This window comes from Perca fluviatilis, chromosome 21 (genome assembly GCF_010015445.1).
Source record: "Perca fluviatilis chromosome 21, GENO_Pfluv_1.0, whole genome shotgun sequence".
Classification (NCBI taxonomy): Eukaryota; Metazoa; Chordata; class Actinopteri; order Perciformes; family Percidae; genus Perca; species Perca fluviatilis.
Window position 1 is genome coordinate 30,286,948 of NC_053132.1, and position 16,706 is coordinate 30,303,653.

At 40.0% G+C, this 16,706-nt stretch overlaps 1 protein-coding gene across 3 annotated transcripts in view; it reads right to left on the minus strand.

Moving 5' to 3' along the window:
- Positions 1-12,907, minus strand: part of LOC120551458 (1-phosphatidylinositol 4,5-bisphosphate phosphodiesterase delta-3-A-like) — a 46,647-nt gene extending 33,740 nt beyond the window's left edge. The window contains exons 1-3 of one of the 3 annotated variants that reach the window (XM_039788907.1): positions 12,654-12,907; positions 4,175-4,227; positions 3,373-3,484 (exon numbers count right to left, since the gene is read on the minus strand). In XM_039788907.1, coding sequence (XP_039644841.1) covers positions 3,373-3,484; positions 4,175-4,227; positions 12,654-12,741 — 253 coding nt within the window. In that variant the 5' untranslated portion in view covers positions 12,742-12,907. Of the gene's footprint in view, positions 1-3,372; positions 3,485-4,174; positions 4,258-12,653 lie in introns of all 3 variants that reach the window. The other 2 variants (XM_039788906.1, XM_039788905.1) reach the window with 2 other exon arrangements.
- Between the last annotated feature and the right edge of the window lie 3,799 nt (positions 12,908-16,706).

Genomic DNA, 16,706 nt, shown 5'->3' on the forward strand with positions numbered 1-16,706 from the left:
ACAAAAGGCACAACTCCGGGAGGACTTGGCATCGCCATCGCCAATGCATTTTTTTTTTTTTTTACGCATGCATTACGTTGCACATTATGGCAAAGGGCAGGGGACATGAGGCTTGCCATGCGTTTCCCCAACATATATGTGCCAATAAAAGAAAATAGAAATACATGAATACATTTAGATTTAAAAAGCAATAATTGCATGAAAACAGGTTGTTGACAAGTCTCGAAGCTCGAGTTTCAAGTCTTTTGGGTCGAGTCAGAGTCAAATCTGAAGTCAGCTGTTTGTGCGACTTAAGTGCGACTCGAGTCCAAGTCTCAGACTTGAGTCCCCATCTCTGGTCCTACATTCGCTGTAACTGTGGCAGTGTTTTTAATCAATAAATCCCATTAAAGACCCAAACCACAGCCTGATAAATCTTCTTCCTCCAAAAACCCATCAATGAGCAACATCTTGTTAAAAACACATCTATGAGCAGCATGTTGTGAGGAAGTGATTAGCTAGTAGTACACAGGTCATACTGTACATACTACAGGTAGCTACAGTGCATGTAAATACGTAAGTCAAGGTGCATTCATTTACTACAAATTGTTTTAAGACTTACTTGATAAATTAAAAATCGATTATTTAACCCCCTGGCTGCCAACACACATCCTATACACATGTTAAAGATTGACGTTTTCAGTAGAAATAAATGGACTTAGGAATGTTGGAAAGTATTAAGAGACTACGTTGGTCTTTTCATGTCATGTGTCTATTTTATTATAACATTTGTGTTGTTATAACAAAATATAACTTAATTTTTTTGGTGGGGGCTTGAAGGGGGTCTCGCCCAGGGTGTAATTCAATGTAGAACTGCCACTGTGCTTAGATCGTTAAAAAGGGCCTGTAGTGTTTTTAGTAGTGGTGGGCGGATCGATCCAAATATCGATAATATCGATACCAACGTTGGTATTGATATTGATCAATACCAGTGTAATGATCGATACTTTAGTTTTAGTTTCTCTCCAGTATGCACCGCTGCGGTTTCATCAGAGAGGCGACCTGGCTGTCTGTGTCTGTGTCAGTGCCGCTGCTTTCAAATGCCGCTCCTGTCACACATGCTGTCACAGCGTGGAGCAGGCACACTTTGCTCCTCCCCCCTCTTGTGATTTGATGTTGTACCGTCACGTGACTCAGCGGCGCCGGGCAAACAAGCAAGCGAGCAGCCAGGCCCCGGCGGCGGCCAGCAGCACACACACACACAAGCAGGATGGAGACGGAGCAGAAGAATGGCAGAGAGGAAGAGGAGCGCCGTGTGGCTAGATTTTCAGGCCGAAAAAGAAGCTGTATCATTTGTAAAAAGGCTGTAACATACAGTGGTAACACAACAAATTCATACAAGCATATGAAATTGCTGTCCTGGGTTTTAACTTATTAATATTCCAAAGGAAAAATCATAAAACCACTTAAAGGTCATGAAAATGCATTCAGATTTAGCTATTCGATGATGCATCCACCTTAATTACTAAAAAGTATCAGTATCAGTATCGGCGATACTGGCCTTGTATTTACTTGGTATTGGATCAATACCAAATATTGCTACCACTAGTTTCTACCACACCTGCTGTTTTCTTTACAGTGCTGTATTGCCCACTGTATAGTACTGAGTTAGCATTACTGGGAGGTCATATAGTTGCGATGAATGTTTTGCTCAGACAGAAAATCATTCATTTACAATAAGAGAATACATAACATGCATCGTTGCATTTCCAGTGTTGCATACGGTAACTTAGTCTACTCTGGATGTATCGGGAGCTTAACCGGGTAACAAGATCATTAGTGGGAGAGGAAAGAAGAAATAAAGTTATGTGACATCATTTTGTATTAGTTAATATGTATGTTGTATTATATAGTAATTTTACTTTTCTCTAATCTTTCTTGTCAAGTCCAGTTAGGAGTTTTGAGAAGCAGGTATGGATCAAAGGAGCATTAAATACAGAAGATTCAGCTAAAAACAAGACATGAACCAACACATCACAGTATTCAGAAGATAGAAATGATCCAAGGTGTCATGAGATGCAACACACACAAACACACACACACACACACAAACACACACACACACACACACACACACACACACACACACACACACACACACACACACACACACACACACACACACACACAGGGCCACATCACAGGCACATCTAGTGTTAATTAAAGGCCTTGTAGCGTATTTGGGAGGCTAACGTAGTGGTTGAGTCGTATGGTAACTGTATAGCACCAAACCACAGGATCCAGGGCAGACTCCCACCACCATATAATGTCCTATAATCTTATTGTTTGAACTACGGCAGGGTTGGCTGCCATTTAGCGAAAATAGTTGAGCTCTGTAATCAAGGCACCGTGTGTGACCCTCAGATAGTGGAAAAGAGAGGGAGTAGCTGTGTGAGCAAGTCTATGTCTGTACAGAGCAGTAAGTAGCATTTAAAGTGAACAAAAATAGATACTGTATAGCCATGTTTCACCTTACACGCCCAGTCAGAGCACCGAGCTGCTTGTTGCTAATCATCACTTAGAGATCTTTCTTAACCTCTGGGTGGGGTAGCTTAGACAGTCATGTGTATGATGTGTCAAATCACTGGAATTCTCCTTTAATGATAGATTCCTTAAATGGCACCTCATAGATATACAAAGTCTGTAAAAATCTTTCCCTTTTATAAATTGTCTTCCTCCGTTAATCTGTTGGTGTCATGACGATGTCCACTAGTTTTATTTAAAATGTCCTCTGCCTTGTACCCTGCACATCGTCCTTGTTTGGGCGTATGTTTTTGCAATCACGTCCAATGAGCGATGTCAAATTCCTACACATCAATACATTGATTCTGATTTATATAAACAAAACGCACGCACACACGCACACATGTGTCCGTCCCCTTCCTCTTCCTTTGTGTTGGCGTTCTAACCTCCGGTGGATTTGTGAGGACTATGGTTAACTGCTCCTCAGATCTCTGCAGGGTAAATCCAGACAGCTAGCTAGACTATCTGTCCAATCGGAGTTTTCTGTTGCACGACTAAAACTACTTTTGAACGTACACACGTTCCACCAAAACAAGTTCCTTCCTGAGACTATTTTGCAGCCGCACCGTGCGGAGCTTAGCACCGCCCAAGACGATTGTGATTGGTTTAAAGAAATGCAACAAACCAGAGCATGTTTTTCTCCCATACCAGGATGCTGTGTGGACTAGCCAGACCTTCCTCAGAACTTCCTCTGCAGCGCTGTGGAGGAAGGTCTAGCAATGCAAGACTAGGGACTATGGAAACACATGCACGCACGCGTGCGCACACACACACACACACACTCAAACACACACACACACACACACTTACAGGATTGCTGCTCCTTGGCCCAGCTGGAGGTTTTGTGGGACTGACACCACACAGTGACACCGTCTTCCATCAGCTTCAGAGTCCGTCGCTTCTGCCAGCGAGGCGAGCGGACCTTTAACATATGATGAAATGAATCCATGAAATCTCATTGTGAGATGAGTAACAAGACACTGGGAGTTCAACAGTGCACATTATCAGACCTGTTCCATAGACAGATAATTAGGAAAGCAAATGCTATTCACTCTGACAGTTCCCACCCCTTTTTCTCTGAATTTCAGTTCTTGCCCTTGGGCTCCCGTCTTAGATGTCCACCTGTCAGGAGTAACAGGTAGAACTACTCCTTTATACCTGCAGCCATTTCCCTCTTGAATACGGGTCAGGGGAGGAGTCATACTTGAACTCGGTGGCTTTATTTACTTTATTTCTTTCTTTATTTCTTGGTTGGTTATATCCATTGTCCGTTGACTATGTGTTGAGGACGTCAGAGACGTTGACAAAAGGGGTTGGTGATGTGATGTAATGGATGCTGTTGTTGTTGTTGATTATATTGTGTCATCTTTGTAAGGCACCTTTCCTACCCTGTGTAGGCTACTTTGACGCTGCTACCGATGCACCTTGTACTTGTATTTATTTGGTCTCATGCTGTAATGGTTGTGTTCTAGTTTTAACTGTTGTTCAGGCTTCCTCTATTCCCAATTTACACCCAATGGCCCCTCGGGGACACAAATAAAGTTGAAGTTGAAGTCACTGACTGATCCCTAACAATGAACAACTAGTAGTTTATAATTAGTAATGCCTTTACCTTAACCATACTGGAGCCCTGCAACATCCGCTTCACATCTTCATCCTCCTGCACTGCTAGAAAGCGAGCAGACAAAAAGATGTCTGAAGAAAGACAGATATGATGTCATAAAAACATAACTTGATTGTGTACAGGATGTCTGGATATGGCAGTAAGTATGCACAGGACCCTGATAACTCAGTAGCACTGAAAGAAGGCAGGGTAAAGAGAGAGAGAAGGGAGGATGAAAATAGAAGGGTAGAGCATAGTCAGAATTAGACGTTAGTGTATACATCAGTTGGACCACAGCGGCCCATATGGGAGCTCTGTAATCCGGAGATTTTGGTGCTGAAGCAGCCGTTGGGTGTGGCTAGAAATGAGAAGGTATGGACACCGACGGAGACGTAAAGAAAGAGAGAAGGACTTGATATTGCAAAGAGAAAAGTAGAGAGAAGATGAGGAGCGAGAGATGGCGATGAGGTGAAACAGAGCAGAAGAATTTTAGTTAGCTAAGTGCTTTTGGCCGGTTATGAAAGCAATATCCTGTGACACCTTTCACAAAGATGACAAATGAGATGTTCCCTTAAGCTGAATGCAGCTGAAATTCAGCCTGAGGGGATTTTGTGATACGCACATTCATTAGCAATTTGCTAAGTAAGTTCTCAATGCTTGTGTTTACATGTAGGGACCCTCATTATGCTACCGTGGAAGTGTGGTGCTATCTTGAGCCTTGTTAGTGATGTAGAAATAGCGATTTCTTTTTACTTTACCCGTGCCCCGACGACTAGCGTTATAAGCTAATTAGCGGTTTGCGCTAAAACTGGTCACATTCGATTAGCATGAAAACATATCCCAGAGAACGGTCGACTCGGTACACGTGTGTTATTAACCTATAGGTTCATTTTGCGCCGGAATTGCCCTTTAAGTCAATCAATAAATGACATGAAACACATTTAAATTTTTGGTCATTGTCTTAAAATCAATCTTAAACTACACACATACACATTCTTTCTGTTATTATGTCAACATTTTGGGAAATACACTTATTTGCTTTCTTGCGAGAGTCAGATAAAAAAGATCAATTTAACGCTCATGTTTGTCCGTTAAGAATAGAGTTGGAGCCAGAATGTAATTAGCTTAGTTTAGCATAAAGAAAAATAGGCTTTAGCGTTTATAATTAAACGTATAACATTAAAAATGTTAAAGCAGCATATGTTAAATTTTTGGCCACTTGGGGACGTGAAGTAACGAAGGGGGTCACGAGATCATTTCTGTGGGTCGCTAGATGGTTTTGGATTGAAAAAATTAATGAAATGACATATTAAAAACGTGTGAATGGTTTTCACATTATCGCCTGTACATGTAATAATTTTTGCCTTAGAATAGATTTTATTGAGTGTATTTGTGAGAGTCAAAGTGTGAAAGAGGGTGCTGTTTCCAAATGTATTTGTGTCATAAAAGAAAACAGAAAGCACATGAAAGAAAACGCGCACATGTATCTTTCAGGACCTTTGCCTCGCTCAGACCACGATTTATCTCTCGGCGGCTCACGGTACTGCAGTGCTGGTCCGGTGGGTCAGTGGGAAGGGGCGCCATTACTCCACCTTATCTTTACATAGAAAAGATTAAGTTACTGCTATATTAATGTTCTGAATATCAAGTACAGCTTCTTTAAACAAAGCCTCTCTTTTACTAATGATACTTTCCCTTTCATGCAAGATAGTCTTCGGTAGCTTGCAACCCTGAAACCACGGCGCCGACAGAATAATAATAGTAAGTTATAATTGAGTATACCCTTCACACCTGTGTGAGAAAATTGGTAGAACTGTCTTGAATTAAAAAGTGCAATGTTTGTCTTTTTCTTTTAATGTATGTACTGCACCTTGTTTGTGTTGTATGTTGTCTAATGGACTTTGGGTCCGACAATAAAGACTGAACCAAACTAATTAGATTTTCTAGCAAAAGGGCTACTTCCAGTGCAAAAAGGAAACTACAAAACTGGTGTGACGTGGCGTTTAATCTCTCCTCCACAAATACTGCTGAGTCCGAAGCTGAGTAAGCAGTACTCAGCAGCTGAAACAGAAGTCTCACTGTGGTTTGGAAAGGGCTGGGTCACTACACTCACAAAGGCGTCTTGATACTGGAAAAACACACAATGCGGGGACACACACACACACACACACACACACTCCCCCGTGTACAGCGTTGAGATACTGTAAATGAGAAGAGCAAGGTTGCAGCAGTGGGGGGAATTCAGTTTGTGTGTGTGTGTGTGTGTGTGTGTGTGTGTGTGTGTGTGTGTGTGTGTGTGTCTGTGTGAGAGGAGGAAGTGTCACAAAATAACCGATTGACCTCTTTAAAGTGATTGACCAGCAACCCTCACTTTCAACCCTCAGGTTCCTCCCTACTCCCTACTGACTGAGCTACTGCCACCACCCCAATACAGCACAATGGTAACTGCAACAACTGCTGTACTGCACGTCTACAATGTGGTGATATTTACTCTCTATCGAGAGTTATCATAGAGGCCAAACACACACACACACACACACACACACACACACACACACACACACACACACACACACACACACACACACACACACACACACTCTCTCTCTCTCTCTGAGAGATGATAAGTGCTCGGTCAGTGCCTTAATTAATTAAAGGTCATCGGCTCGGGTAAAGAAAGCATTTACATAATTACTTTTGAATGTTTTTGTCACTCAAATAAAGCTGCTAAAATAGAAAATCATACAAAAATGAAACGTAGATTTGCAAATATTGTTACAAATCATATGTTAACTTCTACTATTTTGCTAAACATGCATTTCCATATCTGTCCCTTAGTATTGTGATTTGAGCCCATAATTGATGATTTTAAATCAACAGTTTGACATTTGGGGGAAATTTACATCTTCCTTTTCGTTCCTCCAGTTAGATGAGAAAATGGATATCACTCTTTGAATCTTGTCAGTCAGAACTTTGGTGAACTGGTTTAGTTGCCAAATATATTAATAGCAGAGACCCAGTTTAGGCTAACACAGCTGACTGCAAACACCCAGAACTAGTGCATGAATAAAAACCACAATGAACAAACACATACACCCATGTCTGTACAGTACAGCTAGACGAGAGCTCTGTGAGTTTTTCAAATTGCAAGGCAGTTGTGACTGATGATTAATAGTTCATTCACTGGTCAAGCAATCAACAGAAAATTGACAAACTAGAATTTTGATTTCTCTTTTAGTTTGGACAGTGAATTATTTATTCTGAATAAACTATCCACTCACTGCAGTTTGTCCTACTGAATACATTTGGATTGTTTCACTATTACCCAAAAACTAAACAAGCAGTTTAAAGACATCATTTTGTGTTTTAGCTACCTATAATAGGCATTTGTCATTTTTGACATCTTGTGGAATGACATTTTTATTATTGTGTCATATACACACAAAAAAGTATGCCCAACCCAAACGGGCTTACAAGATGCCATTATTTATAGGACCAGATACCATAATAGCAACATAAATTAAACAAATGAACTTTCTTGTCTTTTTTACCATGCTTTAGAGACAAAAGTCGCCAACTTATATACATTAAATCTAAACAACCACTCCATTTGGTCATCATCAGTACACCAGAAGATTTCCGGATTTTTAACAGACATTTCATTTAAGATGGGTGTTCTTAACTCGTCATAAGAAGGACAATACAAAAGAAAATGGGATTAATTCTCAACTTCTCCTAATTGACATAGTTCGCACAACCTTTTATCTTCTTGGATGTTTTTATAGACTGGACTACGCATTGATTACTGTAATCAAGAACAATAATGAATAGATTCATTGTATGGTATTAAAAAGACTCTGTTGCAACCCTAGCTGTCTGTCTGAATGTACTCAGCTGATGTGATAAACAGACAACTCAGTAACAGGTGGTCTATATTTGTAGATGCTGCTGCTCTACATTGCAATATAAAAACAGTCTGAGTATTAACAGGCTTCTCTCTGACATTTAGGGGTGCACTGGTGCTGCTGGTGTTGGTATTGTCTCTGCAGGCCAAACAATGGAGGGCTTTTAGGCTAAATGATATATCATTTGACAGCTATATCCAGCCTGACTTTCAAGCCAGGGAGCGGAGTTTGCTTCCCGGGGAAAGCCAAAGACTTTCACCCAGAAAATAGTGTGTTAGTTGTTAGTTTTTTAATCCAACTCTAATCTTAACTAGTCGTTTTGGTGCCTAATCTTAACATTCGTCGCAGCAAAACACTCATATTTTGTGGACTAAATTTAACCGTAATATCCGCCGAAACGAGCAGCAGCTCGCGGTGCTCTGTACCCGGCTCAAAGTCACCCATTTTTGGGTAACTGAACCACCAACTACCGCTGATTCAACGGAGGTCTGTAGCCGGCGTCATGAAGCTCTGTAGCGGCTTAAACAACTAGCAACTAGCCTTGAGTTTGGTAATACAGGCGTCGCCATCTTGGTTTTTTGCAACTGGATGTGAGGATTTTTGACAAGAGGGTGGAGCTTCCCTTTAGTTACCAGCTAACGCTAGCGGTGGCTAGCTAACTCTGTTAACAGAACGCTGAATAAGGCATTTCTAGGCGACCAAAATGTCCCGAATAACTTTGATGTGAAGTGATAGGGTAAAAGTTAAGATTAAACCACTGGACAAAACCCCAAAACAAGTTCAGGTCTATTTTAATGTCCACAGTGCTAGCATGGTTAGCATTGCTAAGCCTCTGTCCTGATTGACAGGCCCTAAAGTATCCCCTGCTTTATCATCAATTTAAACATATAATGGGATTATAATTTACAAAAATGAACATCATGCTGTAATATAGAAGACTTGAAACTAGTGATCGAGACCATAAACTCATTATGAAAATGTTTGTTAAGGTAATAAATCAAGTGAGAAGTAGGGAAACAGACTTCTTTTTGCAACCAGTGGAGTCGCCGCCTGCTGGAAATGAGATAGAATGCAGCTTTAAGGCACTTCTGCTTTGGCTTCACTTTTCAGACCAGGAAGCTTTGTCCATTATTTTCAAAGTGTATGGGTTGAACATACAGCTTGGCTATCTGAACAGCAAACATTGTTAATTGCTCTGCTGTTTTTTTTAACCAGAGCTAAATCATTGCTTAAGATTATTATCTATCCTGCTGCTGGTTGACAACTTACATAACACATTCAATTCCAAGTAACAGTTAGCACAGCACAAGTTAACCCCTGTGTTTCAATTTTTGTTTTACATCAGAAAATATGGGACGTAGAAATAAGCTCTGAAAATGTGTAGAAGAAAAATTTAACAATTTAAAACGTTGGAAAAAGCAAAAACAAACTGAAAAAAAGGCGTCAAAAATGTTGAAAACAACACAAGGGTTAAAGGGTCAGTTTACCCAAATGACAAAAAACATATTTTCTCCTTTTAGTATTTAGCCATGTCTAGATTTTAACAAAAGTTCTGATAGCAGCCCAACACAATCTTGGTGAATGGAATTTCATTTGTGCTGGTTGGAACACTGAATGTTCACGTGTCTGTTCAGGTACTCTAGACAACCCACTGTTTTCATTGGGAACAAACACTAACATAAATATAATATATATTTATATATACTGTATATATATATATATATATATATATATATATAATATAAATAGTCCCGATCAAACTGCAAAATGACACACAAATAATTACGACAAATTGAGACATAAACTAAAAGTGAAACACAAAATCTATCTCTGACTAGTTTATGGAAAGCACCAGTGTAATTATGGTCAGATATAGGTCCTGACTGATGGGGAAGTGATATTGATAAGAGTTGTGATTTAAGCATTTACAGCGTCGGCTATTTTTTTGAAATTTTCCTTTTTCCACAATGAAAATGAATCCAACATATTGATAGAAAAGTGAAATTGGCCTGAAAATAAAACATTTCATTTACACATTGAAAATAAGTTTACTTGTGTGGTAGCCATATAGTTCATCTTAGGGATTCACTGTGCCTTCCACATGTATATTTAACAATAAAACATTATGGATACATAATCCATATCTATTCATTTACATCCATTAATATGCAACTCAATTGTATACAATTTATGTACAAACTAGTAGGGGGTCCCTAGTCGGTCTTTCTCTCAGCTTAGGGGTCCTTGGCCTAAAAAACGTTAAAGACCCCTGATCTAAGAGCTTGCAGATCCTGGGTAATTTCATTCATTTTCGCACCGTAAACCATGAGCATCCACGGTCCATGACTGAGACTTGTAGATGTGGTGTTTTATTCCATTCAGAAGCTCCTTGCGTGTGTCAGCTAGGATCATGAAAGCAACGGGTGTGTCTAGGAATCTGCACAGACAGCACAGTGCAGCTTCTGCTCCGTAGAAACATGCTGTGTGTTTTTCCAGACTGATTCTAATCCTTGGTGTCCCACATGGAAACAAATTAAACATTTACCAGCTGGTTAAGCAAACTGTCTACACAACCAGAGGACATATTCAGGGTAACTGGTTTACAGGTGCCAGCCAGGGCGTCCACTGCTGTCCTCCTCAGGTTTTGTCAATATGTTAAAGTTAGAACACCGTGCAGCTGTGCCACTGTACTCCGCTGACCTGATTTAATATATGCAATATGTACAGTATTATACAGTTTTGTGTATTTAATTCTAAAAAGACATTCCTGTACAGTAAGCATTGTGTCATTCCCGTAATCCAAGGCTAAATAGAGCAGAATGCCTGTACTACCAATCCAGATCAACATGTCCTGGATTTATTTCAGTTCCCCGGCGTCACCAAACCGCGGTCCCGCATGAGCTGTGTCACGACGCTGGTTAACAACTAGTTCAGGGGTCTTCAACCTTTTTTTTAAAGCTGAAAGAGAGACCGACTAGGGACCCCCTTACTAGTTTGTACATATATTGTATACACTGGGCCTGATGGATGTAAATGAATAGATATGGATTATGTATCCATAATGTTTTATTGTTAAATATACATGTGGAAGGCGCAGTGAATCCCTAAGATGAACTGTATGGCTACCACAGTGGCTACCTTAGCTTATTTTCAATGTGTAAATTAAATATTTTATTTTCACTAACAGGCCAATTTCACTTTGCTATCAATATGTTGGATTCATATTGATGTATATTTTCAGACATTTTCATTTTGGAAAAAGGAAACTTTCAAAAAAATATTTTTTAAACATAATTTGGCAGCCCCCACCCCTGCATTAACTCTGAGGACCCCCTAGGGGTCACGGACCCCCTGTTGAATACCACTGTCTTGGATCAAACAACTTAGACTGAGAGCTGCACCCTTTTTTGTAATTTGTAATTTTAAAATGTAAAATGTTCTGTTATTGATCATAACTTGTGTAATGTTATGTGTTGTGTAAAACGTATGCATGTTCCTAAGAGAGAGCAACAACAAACCATGAAATCCAACGGTGAGGATTCAACTGACACTACATAAGTAATATAATAAGTAATAAACAGAAGTATTCTGATCTTCAATGACAGCTGTAATTTCACAAAATCAATCATCCATGCACGTTTCTCATCTTACAGACTCTATCACCACTAGTGCTAATGAACAAAAATCATTTTATTGCTTGTTTTAGTCATTTATAAAAAAAACCAAAGGCTAAACACCCACTGGTTTCACCTTCTCCAATTTGAAGATTTGCACTTTTTCTCTCTTCTATATCAATGTAACTGTAATATCTACGGATTGTTGATCCGTTGGTCAGTTTTATCGATGATAATTAACATATTTATCATTTATGAAGATAATCTTTTTTTGCAGCCATTAACTTTTTAATTTGACCTTATTTTCCACAGTACTTTTATAGAAGTTTATGGCAGTGGTTCCCAAAGTGGGGTCTGGGGAGCCCCAGGGGTCCTTAAAGGGATTCCAGGGGGTCCCCAGCAAAAAGGAGAATCATTTCTTCTCACTATAATTCCATTCATAAGTAACACAATGACAGAATGCATGACTATTTTGGTCATGGGTTTCATACACTTTCTGTAATAAAACATCTAAAAGCAGAAATCCCTGGGACAAAATCTTACCAAATGGGGGTCCGTTGTCCGTTAGTTTAGGGTTCCTTGACGTGAAAAGGTTTGGGAACCGCTGGTCTATTGCGTATGGGCTACATGATTATTTGGAGCACAGATTTACACCATACCCCAGGATAACCCGGTAGCTGGAATGATCCACTTGCGATCATAAAATGAAATTAAATCACAGTATATGACATATGCATGACATGGCTAAAGAAAAAAGTAGGCCTATTCATTAGTGTTCACTGTTGAATGTATCCCTATCAGGTTAAAATGTATCATTCTGTTTATTTAATAAATCCTCATTCTAGCTCCAATAAGAGGGGGCGGGGGGAGAGTTACGGCTACAGCAGCCTGCATCAGTGTCACTGTGTCAGAGGGAGCTGTGATTACTGAACACATCCAGGCTGCAGGAGCTGTAACCCAAACACTCACCCAGATTCCTCAGGGGATCGATGGCCTTCGACTCGGACGTCCCGGCTCCATTCTTCGACGACGCGGCTTTCTTTCTGTTACCCAACATAACACAAGGAAGCTGCGGTTCACCCCTTTTCTTTGCTTATCCTGAGTCCGGATCCTGTGCTGTTTCTCAGCCGAGAGATAAGCAGTCTAGTGGCTCCGCTGTACGGAGCTCCCGGAGCTAAACACGGGACGGCTGAGAGGCACGGCGCTCCTTCTCCGCAGACTGCGCCTCCTGCTTTTATCCTGGAGGAGGGAAGCCTTCAGCCCGCTGATGTCACTGAACGTGGATTTAGAAACATAGAGCTGTAAGAATCAGACCGCAACAGACAAAGGCTTCCTGGGGGTGACTTTCAAAATAAAAGTCGTGGATGCCACGTTATGTTTGTAAATCAGGTACTGATGTAAAAACTAATCAACAATTAGGGCTGGCTGTCGTTCAAAAACGTGTGTTGCACCGAAAGCTGTGACCCATCAGAAACTGGGACCGCAGAGGGCGCTGCTGCGCATCGTCTGCCCGTGCGTGGAAGACAATGGAGGGCGGAGAAGAGCGGCTACGCAAACGGCGTAAACATTAATACATTACATCCACGGGTGCAAGCTTACATACTGTCTATGGGTGCAAGCTGTATGATTAGTCACGGTTTGTTATTGCTTCCTAAGGAGAAAGAGTAATCCGCTGGTGACCATATTAACCACCTCAGGCATAGTAACATATGTTTATCTGAAATCAAATATATTAAGGTACATTTTCTCTGAAATGTTTCTAAACATGTATTTCTTTGTGACTGCATGCACGAGTTACATTTGTAATAATCTACCTAAAACCTACACTAGACCTACATTAAAAACATAAAGTAATCGTATTCTAGGCTACTGTAAAGAAAAGAAAAACTAACTATTTGATGGACCAGCACATTGGGTAAATTGTCAGAATATGTGACCCCAGTGTGTAGGTGACGTCCAACATTCGCTGGACGTTTGGCTGGTGGATACAAAAAGTGAATTTTGAACCATGGTGAGGTAATATGAGAGCTATTTTAGATTTGGCTGAAATATTTTGGATTATTTCTTTCTTCATCTTTGCTCGACTCAGACTGGTGACTCGGACTTGGACTCGAACACTGGTGACATTTGACTCGGACTCGACAGTTGGTGACCTGACTGCAACACTGCTCTGTATTAGGCCTACTGCTAAAATTCATGCCTAATATGAAACCTATTCAAAAATGTACTTCGTAGAGATCTCTCCATAAAATAAGATACATTATATTACTAAATTAAAATGCAATGTTTCCCGAAGGATTTTTTTCTCCACAGTTTTAATTCGATATGTTTTCTGTTGTGTAAATACAATGAAACAGTTCTGCAAACAACCTAGCAATTGGAATGCTTTTGTTTTGAAGGCCAACTCAACATTTCCGGGTTTTGTATGGTTGTTTCTGGCAATTTGGCAACAAACGGAATTATTAACGGATTATAGACCGAGAGCCAATCAGTGTCTGTCTAACGCCTTCCTCTTCTCCGTCTAATCTCTCTTTTGTATCCAAATCACAGACTATGATGATGGAGATGAACTGACTGATAACATAGTTTATCCTCTGTAGGCTACTACTGTCTGCTGTTATCAGGGCAGTGGTGCCACATAGTCTATGATTTACGCACAAATCGGTCGCTGGGTCCCGCGTGAGGGTCCCGTGTCGGCTGTAGGCTTCTTAACATCTTAAAGTAGCCTAGGTAGCCTACTTTTCAGATTAAAAATGTTTCCCCTCCCTGTCCAGTGAAAACCATCTAGGCTTCTGTTATTCTGAATTATTCTGATAAATTGAAGAATGACGTATGGGCTGACAAAAATCTCTCATGTCTTAAAATAAATAGCCTATAGGGGAAAGTGGGGTGAGTTGTGCCAGTTATTACTCAAAGTGACTTTAAAGTGAGGCCATGACAGTAATGCTGTAACTGTCTGAGGGACAGTGTTATAAAGATTTGCTTTGTGGTCTATATTTTGATAATTCCATATTAAAAACATTAAAAATGTAATAAATAAGAGTAAAAAGGGGATGTTATATATGTTAAATATTTTACTTTAAAAATAAGTTGGTTTAAAATGTTGTTCTGTAGCACAAATACCATTTTTGATGCGGAGGTCAAATGACCAGAGTTCAATGAAGGCCACACCTGTGGCATTGTGGGTTGAAGACGGACAGAGAGAGTAAATGTGGCCGCAGAGACACATGTACGGCTTCAAACTAAAATGATGCACGGTTCAAGAGGCGCACACGGTAATTTTGCACTTGTATTTCAGCCTTGTCATATTTATGTTTAATATTGTTGTACTTTCTTTACATTTAACGTATTATTGTGAAGCTAACATTGTGGGCCCGTCTAGTTGGTGAAACGTGCTTGAGAGACTGTGAAATGACTGGCGGAATTGCATTTGACTTATTGTATTTTATGTGTTTATTTTTCTTTTAGTTTTCACGGTGTCTTGTGCTTCTTTATGGACCTTTGTACAGTTTGAAAGAAAGGACTTGATAAAACAAATTACTGGGTCATAAAGAGAGATTCGCTTATTAATCCTTATAAGCAAAAGACAAAAAAAAATGTTAAAAGAAACTGGTTTATTAACGATAGAGTACCTTTATTTGTTTTTATAGTCCAATTGTTGTTCCTGAGTTATCAGTGTAATTGTTATTAATGTTTTAATGTAATTGGTAATAGCTTTCATCTGAGAGTTAAAATACTCTTAACGAGTTTGAGTGAATAGAAATAGTGGTCGATCGCAATGATAACTACATAGTTGTAAAGGGTTTACCTGTACAATTAATAATTTGAAGTACACAGTGCCCTTTCTAAAATCTGTGAAATGTCAGTTCAGGAAGAAAAAGCACCAAGTGCCAAATTAAGTGAAAAAATAGAGTCCCTTCAAAAGGAGTTAAGCAGTTTGAGAGTACAGTTAAAGGCACAAACGGAGGAAGCTGAAAAGGAGAGATTAGAAATATGTATAGGTGAAATTCTTGCTAAAATAGAGATACTAAAAATATCAACAGTTGAGCCTATCTCTAACACCTCCCAGACAGACAACCTCAGGAGATCTTCACGAGAGAGAAGGTTAACCCCAAAAATGCTGGAGCTGAAGCAACAAGAGACCTCTCAAAATGAGAGTAAATTCATAACATTGTATGAAAAATGGAAAGAGCAGGTTAAAGCGCTGCATCAAATCTTAAAGATGAGTGCTCTGATGAAGACTTGAGTGAAATGATGGATGCCGTGGAAGGGCTAGAGAAACAAGTTAAAGATGCATACGTAAATGTACGATCTCAATCAACACCCTCTACTGAGATTAGAAGGAAGGTGGATTCCTGCACAGCGGTATCAAGAGACTTGATGGAGCTAATGAAGGTACGCATGAGTGAAGTAGGGCAAGAGGAATTTGATGCTAAAGCAGAAAACGCAAGACTTCATGTGATACTGGATAGAGAGTATGCCCAGTCAATATTTGGGTCTTCAAAGACCAAATCTACTGTACGTAGCCACCACTCAAACCGTTCTTCACAGTCATCAGAACAGCAAAGCATAACAGCAAAAAGGGCAGAGTGCGCAGCGTAGCTGGCCGCAAAGGTTGAAATAAATATGGGAGGAGGCAATTGCTGCACAAAAGCAAGAACTTAAAAGACTGGAAAACCAGAGAGATCTTGATGTGATAGCTGCTAAGCTTAGGGCATACTCTGAAGCGGACTCAAATGAGATTTGCAGCGAAGACCAAGCAACACCTCCAGTACCACGTAAAGAAATTAAAAAAGAAAAAACGCATAAGAATGATGATGAACAAACAACCAATACTAACAAGGAATCATCATTAGTACAAGCCCTGCATGATGCAATGTTTCTTACAAGACTTCCTACACCTGAACCCTCAGTCTTTTTAGGAGACCCACTTAAGTTCTTAGAGTGGAGAACAAATTTCAAAGCACTAATAGAACGTCGATGTATAAATCCAGTGGACAGGTTGTTTTACCTGCAGAAGTA